General features: G+C 45.1%; 1 protein-coding gene across 2 annotated transcripts in view; it reads right to left on the bottom strand.

Annotated features, from left to right (window-relative positions):
• Positions 1-12,500, bottom strand: part of pawr (PRKC, apoptosis, WT1, regulator) — a 46,754-nt gene that overhangs the window by 16,467 nt on the left and 17,787 nt on the right. For both annotated transcript variants that reach the window (XM_047162327.1, XM_017493792.2), the window contains one exon: positions 1,472-1,594. In XM_047162327.1, coding sequence (XP_047018283.1) covers positions 1,472-1,594 — 123 coding nt within the window. The remainder of the gene's footprint in view (positions 1-1,471; positions 1,595-12,500) is intronic.

The raw sequence follows: 12,500 nt of genomic DNA, 5'->3' as shown, positions 1-12,500 counted from the left end.
GATGAGCTGAGATAAGATGAGATGAGATGAGAAGATGAGATGAGCTGAGATAAGATGAGACGAGAAGATGAGATAAGATGAGATAAGATGAGAAGATGAGATGAGCTGAGATAAGATGAGACGAGATGAGAAGATGAGATAAGATGAGACGAGAAGATGAGATGAGCTGAGATAAGATGATAAGATGAGATGAGATGAGACAAGAAGATGAGATGAGCTGAGCTGAGATAAGATGATAAGATGAGATAAGATAAGCTTTATTGATCCCACACTGGGGAAATTCCCTCATTACAGTAGCTCAATTACACACAACAGATGAGAAAATACACTTTAAATAGGAACAGAATAGAAAAATGTCTAAAACAAATATAACAGGAATAAAAAAAGAAGAAGAAGAGTAATAATAATAGTAATGTGTACACTATGAACACCACCGTATGGACAGGTGAATAAGAATATGAATATATACAGATGAGCAAGTGACACCGCGTTTATACACAGAGGAGTGATGAATGGATAATTTCACAGTTAACAGTAGAGTTTGAGCGATAAACAGTAAAAATGAATAAATGTTCATGTTGCAGAGTTACTGTGAACATGTTGGCTGATGATGCAAAAATAGCTAGCAGTGCTACATTATCTTGTTATTTGTAGTAAAGCGTCTGACTGAAATAGGGATGAAGGAGCTGAGGGGGCAGCAGTCTGCTGCTGACGGAGCTGCTCAGGGACTCCAATGTCTCATACAGGGAGTGAGAGGAATTTCCCATGACAGACACCAGTTCCGCTAACATCCTCCTCTCCCCCACCTCCTCCATGCTGTCCAGAGGGCAGACCAGGACAGAGCTAGCCCTCTTAACCAGTTTGTTAAGACGTTTCCTGTCCCTCTCAGTGCAGGAGACTACCGCATAGAAGACAGCAGATGCTACCACAGTGTCAGAACGATTTGAGCAGGGTCCTGCACACACCAAAAGACCTCAGTCTCCTCAGCAGCTGGAGACGACTTTGGCCCTTTTTATACTTAAAAATATATCAATTTAAATATAAATATATATTTAAAGTGAAATATATAAACACACATAATTCACGACATGTAATGCATACTTTATTATTTTATAAACAACGCAAGGAAGGCTTTGGCGTGCGTGTGCGCGCGTGTGTGAGAAACTCCTCACAGCTAGGCCAATCTAAGAGTGAAAAGGTGCTAATTAAAAATGCAAATGGTCGCAGCGAGGTGGCAAAGACATCTCACACACACATACACACACTCAAACACACATGCACACACACAGCAGGGTAGAAGTTGCTGTGGAATGTTCAGCAGTGCGTGTTTTCCTTATATGGCAGAATGAGGAGAGAAATATAAAGCCGCTTAAACAGAACCACACGGAGAAGAGCAATAGAGAGAAAATCTCTCTCTCTCCCTCACACACACACACACACACACACACACACACACACACAGACTACACACCTGTGCATGTCCGGCTCCGAGGTCAGAGGTCATGGACTCGTTCTGCACAGTGTTGTGCTGTGTGAGGTCTTCCTCGTTCTTGCTCTCCTTATCTCCATCATCATCATCCAGTGAGTCCAAACTCTGTGCGCACACACACACACACACACACACACACACACACAATTTAATATCATTTACTTTTTATGGCTCTAACATTTCTGTTTAAATCATAATTTAAGTCATGAGTGTTTCTTCTCTTCATCTCAGTGATCAATAAAAACAATCCTGATGCCCCAAAGTCCTTCTCAGTAATTATGCTGCCCCCTGATGGCCAATGGGGAACAGTGAAGAACACTCATGAGCCACAATTCAGTGGTTATAGATTTCAAATAGTGATCTGAAGGTTGTGGAAACTACTGATCTGCCTTTAACCCTCAACTGCTTACTTCAGAGCTTTAAGTCAATTTAGATACAAATAAATGTAAACAGAAGAAACAAACAAATACTGAAACCTAAAGAACGGAGACAATAGGGAATAAAAGGTACTAGAGAACGCTGTAGAGTAGGGAATAAAAAAATAATAAAAAGTGTGCATGACTGAAAGCAAAAAAAACACCAGAAGTGAAGAGGAAAACTTTAACAGCGATGACTTAACAGTAGAAAAGATCAAATATTCAAAAATGATGAACAATGGATAAATCCATACTTAAAACTGAAATCATGGAAGAACTAAGAGACACTAGAGCAGTGTTTCCTCAAACTGGGGTGACGGAGGAGGTACGCAAACTGCTGAGATTTACCGTCCACTTCATTCTACCCCAATCTGAAATGACATTCAAACCAAGCACGCATCTCTCACAGGCACGGTATAAACTTTACCCCGGCTAGTGTACAAACAGCAGAATGGTAATGCTATAAAAATCAAATACATGTCACCCAATCAAATGATAGCTAGTAAAATTACCAATAGCTAGTAAAAAATGACCCAATAGCTAGTAAAATTAAAATGGACACGTGACTACAAAGAACTCGGCTTGTGGCTATCCACAATCCTCTGACAGCAGACCCCCAGGTCCCTCGAGCAGCGCATCAGTAGCAAGCGTGCGTGCACCACGGCTACTAGTCCGGTTCACACCGATAGTGACAGCGGAAGTTAAAACGCCACCTCACTTTCACCAGCAATTCGCAGAAAGACCGTCAAAGACATGTAAATACGATGAGAAATATATCTCTTCGGGCTTTATGTACATCGACAGTGAAGAAAATCCCCAGCCCCAGTGTCTTATATGTGAAAAAGTGCTCTCTCATAGCTGCATGAAACAAGCATTTAGAAACAAAGCGGGACACTTTGAAACCTTGTGAGATTTTCGAAAGACAATGAAGACAACTTCGGAGTAGTAATGCCCTTATAACAGCGTCAGAAATCCTTCATAGGAAGAGTCTGGATGATGAGTTACAGAGTGGTTACGACGGGCATGGGGGGGGGGGGGGGGGGGGGGGGTGAACAAGGATCTATGAAAACAAGGGCCTAGTGGAACCCAGGGTAATGCTGGAAGCTCAAAGAAAAGTAAGAAAAACAATATATATGTGTGTGTATATATAGCTGTAAGTGGTGCTCTGTGGGGTCCAAGCACTGTGTTCCATTTTATAGGCTCGTGCTGCCATCTTGTGGTGCGATATGATATTGCATACTGTACATAATAATAAGTAACAGCACAATTAGTGTGTAAGCGTTTTATGTTGCTCGGCTGACGGTTGGTGTGAAGACATGCTAGCAGCTGTATAATATAACTAATAATTTTATCAATTCATTTATTTTTAATTCTCCATTTGCGTTATGTAATACAATGTCACACGCTGGCATTTCTCAGTTGTTTTTTTTTTGTTTTGTTTTGTTTTTTACACACGTGTGTGAAATAAAGCTAATTCATAATGAATTAAATGTTTGAGGGGAAATAACCCAAGGTAAATGAGAGTATGAAAAAAATGAATAATTAACCTCAGGGAAACAGAAGAAGAACAGGAAATCTAGGGATCATTATCAAAAGAGCAAAAGTCACTCGCATACTATACTATACTATGAAACTATACTAATGAAACACTGCAGATATTTAACTAACACGTTGTGAACAGGTGACTAGGGGACAAAGAAACTGCTAGAGAGGGTCAGAAACCAACGCAGAGGGGAACAAGGAAACCAGGGAACGTTGGAAACTAGTAGGCAAGAAACTTGAGAACAAGGAGGAAGTCAACTACATCACGCGATGAACCGAGGGAGCACTGGAAGTAAGGGAAACAAGAAAACTTAGAAACAAGGGAATATTCAAACCTGTACATGACTGGGAAATGGATACAGGAAGCAAAGGAACATGGGGAAACTGGAACACTGGCAACAAAGATACTGAAAGGCGGAAGGGAAAAAGTGAGGGAGTTCGTGAACGATAGAACTAAACCCTATAAGAGAGGAAACTGAGAATTTAATAAAGTCAAGGGGACAAGGAAGTTAGTGAACAAGGTGACTTGGGAAATTGGGGAACTAGAGGACATGGATTAGGGGATCAGGGGGTTAGGGGACACTACTAGAATATTAGAAAGGATACTAGAAAGTTAGTGAACATTATAAATAAGGTACGAGGACATTAGTGTACAAAATAACTAGGGAACAAGGGGAATGTAAAAGGTGCATAAGGAAGACCAGGAACTAGGGGGCAAAATATCTAGGGAACAAGGGAATTAGTGAACATGATAACTAAGGAACACCAGGAACTAGTGGACATGGGAATTAGTGGTTGAGATCTCTAGGGAACAATGTGAACATGATAACTAGGAACACCAGGAACTAGGGGACAAAATATCCAGGGAATAAGGGAAATAGTAGCTGAGATATCCAAGGAACCCTGAGAAATAGAACTAAAAACTACGTGAAGTCCACATGATTGGGGTGTGTAAATTTCCTCTGACCAATCATACGCCTCAAATGGTTCTCCACTTCCCCAGTTCTCTGCCACAGTTTCAGTTTACACATGGGGGACAAACTGATAGAGTTTTACTTCCTTCTAACTTTATTACAGTGTTAAACTACACTATCATTTAAAATATGGTAATAATTCAAGCCACGCCCACAAGGAACAAACGCAACAGTGATCAATGCAAGTAATAACACTGATACACATCCATATAAAGACAAAGCTGAAACAGGGACAGAGATGGAGGGAGGACTGAGCAGATTAAAAAGCTGACCTCACATTCTTTCTACTTCCTGTTTACACAGTCACAGACGAGTGTTTAAGTCAGCATTAAGCTCGGGAGACTTTGCTCTGTAAACAGGACATGACTCGCCAAGCAGACCTCGACTGATACACACACCAAGACAGACATGTTCAACAAAAATATCTTCATTCTGCAGAAAACCGAAATTCATTCTCTCAACAACCGAAATCTGCCGCTAATCCCCAGCGTTCTCACTGTGCCACTGTGTGAAACGAGGCGTGGGGTTTGAGAAAGGAGATATGTAAATACAAATAGTTATAATTAGAATTATAAATAGTACACTTGTATTATTCGTTACAGCAGACAGGGGGCGCAGTGGAAATCCTCCTGCTGTGTGTCCTGAATTTAATGAGTGTGAGAATTAATCAAACACTGGCAACACTGGAAACACATTAACATGATGAATTATACACACCAGCACAGTGTGTGTGTGTGTGTGTGTGTGTGTGTGTGTGTGTGTGTTAATCATCAACACAGACACACACACTAACAGTCAGACTGAGTTTAATCTTTCAACACACACTGACCCAAAATAAGCAACAAGAATTTAAAGAATAATATTTTAATGTTCAAGTTCACATCAAGCACATCGGGGGCTAGAGGAATGCCGGGAGGGACAGGGGAACACAGAGGGACAGGGAGGGACAGGGGAACTGTGAGAGACAGTGAGGGACAGGGGAACCGTGAGGGACAGTGAGGGACATGGGAACTTTGAGAGACAGGGGAACTGTGGGGAACAGTGAGGGACAGGGGAACTGTGAGGGACAGGGGAACTGTGAGAGACAGGGGAACTGTGGGGAACAGTGAGGGACAGGGGAACTGTGAGGGACAGGGGAACTGTGAGAGACAGTGAGGGACAGGAGAACTGTGAGTGATAGTGAGGGACAGGGGAACTGTGGGGAACAGTGAGGGACAGGAGAACTGTGAGAGACAGGGGAACTGTGAGGGATAGTGAGGGACAGGGGAACTGTGAGGGACAGGGGAACTGTGAGTGATAGTGAGGGACAGAGGAACTGTGAGGGACAGGGGAACTGTGAGGGACAGTGAGGGACAGGGGAACTGTGAGGGACAGGGGAACTGTGAGAGACAGTGAGGGACAGGGGAACTGTGAGGGACAGGGGAACTGTGAGAGACAGTGAGGGACAGGGGAACTGTGAGGGACAGTGAGGGACAGGGGAACCGTGAGGGACAGTGAGGGACATGGGAACTTTGAGAGACAGGGGAACTGTGGGGAACAGTGAGGGACAGGGGAACTGTGAGGGACAGGGGAACTGTGAGAGACAGGGGAACTGTGGGGAACAGTGAGGGACAGGGGAACTGTGAGGGACAGGGGAACTGTGAGAGACAGTGAGGGACAGGGGAACTGTGAGGGACAGTGAGGGACAGGGGAACTGTGAGGGACAGTGAGGGACAGGAGAACTGTGAGAGACAGGGGAACTGTGAGGGATAGTGAGGGACAGGGGAACTGTGAGGGACAGTGAGGGACAGTGAGGGACAGGAGAACTGTGAGGGACAGGGGAACTGTGAGGGACAGGGGAACTGTGAGGGACAGGGGAACTGTGAGTGATAGTGAGGGACAGAGGAACTGTGAGGGACAGGGGAACTGTGAGAGACAGTGAGGGACAGGGGAACCGTGAGAGACAGTGAGGGACAGGGGAACTGTGAGGGACAGGGGAACTGTGAGGGACAGGGGAACTGTGAGGGACAGTGAGGGACAGGGGAACTGTGAGAGACAGTGAGGGACAGGGGAACTGTGGGGAACAGTGAGGGACAGGAGAACTGTGAGAGACAGGGGAACTGTGAGGGATAGTGAGGGACAGGGGAACTGTGAGGGACAGGGGAACTGTGAGTGATAGTGAGGGACAGAGGAACTGTGAGGGACAGGGGAACTGTGAGGGACAGTGAGGGACAGGGGAACTGTGAGGGACAGGGGAACTGTGAGAGACAGTGAGGGACAGGGGAACTGTGAGGGACAGGGGAACTGTGAGAGACAGTGAGGGACAGGGGAACTGTGAGGGACAGTGAGGGACAGGGGAACCGTGAGGGACAGTGAGGGACATGGGAACTTTGAGAGACAGGGGAACTGTGGGGAACAGTGAGGGACAGGGGAACTGTGAGGGACAGGGGAACTGTGAGAGACAGGGGAACTGTGGGGAACAGTGAGGGACAGGGGAACTGTGAGGGACAGGGGAACTGTGAGAGACAGTGAGGGACAGGGGAACTGTGAGGGACAGTGAGGGACAGGGGAACTGTGAGGGACAGTGAGGGACAGGAGAACTGTGAGAGACAGGGGAACTGTGAGGGATAGTGAGGGACAGGGGAACTGTGAGGGACAGTGAGGGACAGTGAGGGACAGGAGAACTGTGAGGGACAGGGGAACTGTGAGGGACAGGGGAACTGTGAGTGATAGTGAGGGACAGAGGAACTGTGAGGGACAGGGGAACTGTGAGAGACAGTGAGGGACAGGGGAACCGTGAGAGACAGTGAGGGACAGGGGAACTGTGAGGGACAGGGGAACTGTGAGGGACAGGGGAACTGTGAGGGACAGTGAGGGACAGGGGAACTGTGAGGGACAGGGGAACTGTGAGAGACAGTGAGGGACAGGGGAACTGTGAGGGACAGTGAGGGACAGGGGAACTGTGAGAGACAGTGAGGGACAGGGGAACTGTGAGGGACAGTGAGGGACAGGGGAACTGTGAGGGACAGGGGAACTGTGAGGGACAGGGGAACCGTGAGAGACAGTGAGGGACAGGGGAACTGTGAGAGACAGGGGAACTGTGAGGGATAGTGAGGGACAGGGGAACTGTGAGGGACAGGGGAACTGTGAGGGACAGTGAGGGACAGTGAGTGACAGGAGAACTGTGAGGGACAGGGGAACTGTGAGGGATAGTGAGGGACAGGGGAACTGTGAGGGACAGGGGAACTGTGAGGGACAGTGAGGGACAGTGAGTGACAGGAGAACTGTGAGAGACAGGGGAACTGTGAGAGACAGTGAGTGACAGGAGAACTGTGAGAGACAGGGGAACTGTGAGAGACAGTGAGGGACAGTGAGGGACAGGAGAACTGTGAGAGACAGTGAGGGACAGGGGAACTGTGAGAGACAGTGAGGGACAGGGGAACTCTGTATTACAGATTTCTTTATTCCTTTCTCTGTCACTTTCTTTCTTGGGCTTTCTTCCACTGTCTTTCTTTTCCGTTGTTCCTTTATTCTTTTTACCCATAAAAATGTGTGTCTGTGCCCTCACACTCTTGGAATCTATGGCATTCGGCCAATTAAACACACAGAGACAAATAAAACAACACCGATAACAACCAACACTGTGTCTTATTAAAACTGCAGAAAGACAGAAAGACAGACAGAGAGAGTGCACGAGAGAAAGAGAGCTTATGAGACAGAGAGAAATAAACAGAGACTTATATCCCCCATGCATTCTTCATCCAAACATCGTAAAACATCCACCCATCCACCAATACATGCACCCATCCTCCAATATATCCACCAATACATCCACCCATCCTCCAATATATCCACCAATACATCCACCCATCCTCCAATATATCCACCAATACATCCACCCATCCTCCAATATATCCACCAATACATCCACCCATCCATCCATCCACCAATACATTCACCAATACATCCACCCATCCATCCATCCACCAATACATCCACCCATCCTCCAATATATCCACCAATACATCCACCCATCCTCCAATATATCCACCAATACATCCACCCATCCTCCAATATATCCACCAATACATCCACCCATCCATCCATCCTCCAATATATCCACCAATACATGCACCCATCCTCCAATATATCCACCAATACATCCACCCATCCATCCATCCACCAATACATCCACCCATCCTCCAATATATCCACCAATACATCCACCCATCCTCCAATATATCCACCAATACATCCACCCATCCTCCAATATATCCACCAATACATCCACCCATCCATCCATCCTCCAATATATCCACCAATACATTCACCCATCCTCCAATATATCCACCAATACATCCACCCATCCTCCAATATATCCACCAATACATCCACCCATCCTCCAATATATCCACCAATACATCCACCCATCCATCCATCCATCCACCAATACATTCACCCATCCTCCAATATATCCACCAATACATCCACCCATCCTCCAATATATCCACCAATACATCCACCCATCCATCCATCCACCAATATATCCACCAATACATCCACCCATCCTCCAATATATCCACCAATACATCCACCCATCCTCCAATATATCCACCAATACATGCACCCATCCTCCAATATATCCACCAATACATGCACCCATCCTCCAATATATCCACCAATACATCCACCCATCCTCCAATATATCCACCAATACATCCACCCATCCTCCAATATATCCTCCAATACATCCACCCATCCTCCAATATATCCACCAATACATCCACCCATCCTCCAATATATCCACCAATACATCCACCCATCCTCCAATATATCCACCAATACATCCACCCATCCATCCATCCACCAATACATCCACCCATCCTCCAATATATCCACCAATACATCCACCCATCCACCCATCCTCCAATATATCCACTAATACATCCACCCATCCACCCATCCTCCAATATATCCACTAATACATCCACCCATCCATCCATCCACCAATATATCCACCAATACATGCACCCATCCTCCAATATATCCACCAATACATCCACCCATCCTCCAATATATCCACCAATACATCCACCCATCCACCCATCCTCCAATATATCCACTAATACATCCACCCATCCACCCATCCTCCAATATATCCACTAATACATCCACCCATCCATCCATCCACCAATATATCCACCAATACATCCACCCATCCTCCAATACATCCACCCATCCACCTCATACACCCATCTATCATTCACCCATCTATCATTCACCCATCCATCCATCCATCCACCAATACATCATCCACCCATTTGATCCCCCAATGATCTCATTTAAACATAATCTACCAGGTCCTGCATATCACCTAACCATATATGTATTCACCTCATTCATCTCATCCAACCCTTCATATTATAAACCCATCCATCTCATACATCCATCCATTTATCCACCCACCCACTCATCCATCTCATTCATCCATCCATTTCATCTACCCATCCATCCATCTACCAATCCATCCATTTTATCCACCTACCCATCCACCCATCCATCTTACTCACCCACTCATCCACCCATCCAAATAACCCCCACCCACCCATCCATCCATCCATCCATCTTACTCACCCACTCATCCACCCATCCAAATAACCCCAACCCACCCATCCATCCATCCACCCATCCATCTTACTCACCCACTCATCCACCCATCCATCTTACTCACCCACTCATCCACCCATCCATCTTACTCACCCACTCATCCACCCATCCATCTTACTCACCCACTCATCCACCCATCCAAATAACCCCCACCCACCCATCCACATCCCTCCATCCCATTCATCCACCCACCCATCTATCCATCCAGCTTATAGAGAAAAGTTATTGTAGGAAAGTTTGTGTCGTGTAATTTCAGAAACTCTCACCAAATATGACTATCAAACATGTTCTACTAAAACCAAAGTGCCTTTAAAAGTGAAGAAGGGAACATGAGAATAGAAATTCAAGCTAATAAATGTGCTGTGTGCTCAACTGCACACGACGGGGGAACACGCTTTTCATCCAAACCTTCAAAATTAGCTCTGCGCTTCACCGCACACCTTTCAGTTCAGATGAATGTTATCCAGGGAGAGCTTCACACACACACACACACACACACACACACACACACAGCGGCGTGTGCAGTGAGCGTGACTGATATGCTGCAGATGGGTCAGTTCATTCCGACAGAAAATAAAATAAAGAGAAGCGGCGCGGTTCAAAAAGGGCCGAAATTAAAACAACATGTGTGGAGCTGCTCTGTAAACTGTCCTCACGTTAAACACTATATTTACCTTTTCTTTTTTAACTAAACCCTTCTAAAGGCTCGCTTTGTGAGAATGCTGCAGAAGTGTGTGTTTAGGAGTAATTCGGCTTATTGTTTAGCAAACGTGGCTCAGTTCTACTTCGACAACACAAGCACATGATCGAGGTCACTGAATACAGACTGAACAGCAGGTTTATAGTAACGCACTCGTTCCAACACGCCATCGTTTCTATAGTAACAGCTCATTCACTGGGACGGGGACGGCGGACTCTCCGTATAAATGCTCCCGTGTCGGCGCTGTGTAACAGTCGCAGGTGAAGCTGTTACTCTAAATAATGTGGATATACAATCAATCGGTTTTTTTTTTTTTTTAGAGAATATAAAATTAGTTGTGAAAATGTCTATGACTGAATTACACGTGGACGTGACGGTAACGTGACAGTTCTGTCCCTTAAGCCGAGGTACTGTAGTACGAAATACTGGCCAATTGAATCATCTTTCAGATTTCTGAATAAACTGCATTTATCTCACATCGTCTCGTATTCTGTAGCGATAAAAACGTCCGACTCTTCACGTTTTTTGTCTACGACCGGCGTATTATCCGAAATTTCAGTCCCTCCAGGATTTGGCGATTGCGCGACCGCAGAAAGGAACGTAAAATCAAGCAGACGGAGCTAGCTCGCGGTTCACTTGCCGCAGATTCGCGTCATGTTCACGTGCGTCGAACACGGGTACAGCTAAAAGCTCTCGTTTACCAACAAACATCGCTGCGAAAGACCGTGCACAACAATTTGACCGATTCAAGTAGTTTTCCACAACAACAACCATGAAAAAAAAAAAACTCCGCTATTTGCATCGCAAATTAAAATAAATAAATAAATAAATAAATAAATAAATAAATAAATACATGAATGAATGCAGATTACGGACCGATATCTGATGAAGGCTTTAAAAACACTCGCATCAGGTTATATCTGCATTAAATCTAGTTTCCCGACGTACACATCGATTCCCCGTATAAACTTTATAAACCGCACTCACCGGAGTGAAAACTCGTCATTTAACCAAAACATTTCCTCCGTTTCTACGTGGGATTTATTCGTCGTCGTTCTCGTCTCTGTTTAGACAAATATCACAAACTTTCACAAAATGTCGATAAGCGAAGCTCAACAACCTTTTGCCGCACATCACAGCTATATTCCTCGCTCTTACCCATCGTTATGAATGAATGAGGGAATTTGGCCCGTGTGTTACCTCATATTTATACCCCTGTGAGACAGGAAGTCAGGGTTGAACAATTTCCTGTTCCTAGTCACCCAGGTGTACAAACAAAATAAAGTAAAATATCAATGGGAAAATACGTCTCTCATATGGATCCATAGGGGTGCCAATAAATGTATATATATAAACCTGTTAAGAATAATGAAATGTTTTGTATTTTGAAACTGTTCCAGTAAAATAAAGGTTTTGTTTTTAAGCTGTGATCTTTATGACGTGTATTTGAAATAAAAATCACCGCGATAACGCGTGGCGTCTCACGTCAGGTTTGCAGATCGACGATTAAGCTGTTCAAGAATTTGCGAACACTTCTCGGCTTCCTCTGCGAGTGCAGAAATAAAAGAAATATGGCTGTGATTTCCACTCCGGGTCTGGAGGCAGAAAGAAAGGAGCTGGTCTGGATTTTCTCTCAGGGGCAGCTGAAGGTCTGCTGGAGACGTGAGAAAGAGATTAGGGAGTGATTAAGCGGGGAAATGGACTAGGTGAGCGTGTTTCGATACGACTCTTTT

This window comes from Ictalurus punctatus, chromosome 19 (assembly GCF_001660625.3).
Source record: "Ictalurus punctatus breed USDA103 chromosome 19, Coco_2.0, whole genome shotgun sequence".
In the NCBI taxonomy this organism is placed as follows: domain Eukaryota; kingdom Metazoa; phylum Chordata; class Actinopteri; order Siluriformes; family Ictaluridae; genus Ictalurus; species Ictalurus punctatus.
The sequence above is the reverse complement of the archived record's forward strand: the minus strand, read 5'-3'. Positions and strand labels throughout refer to the sequence as shown.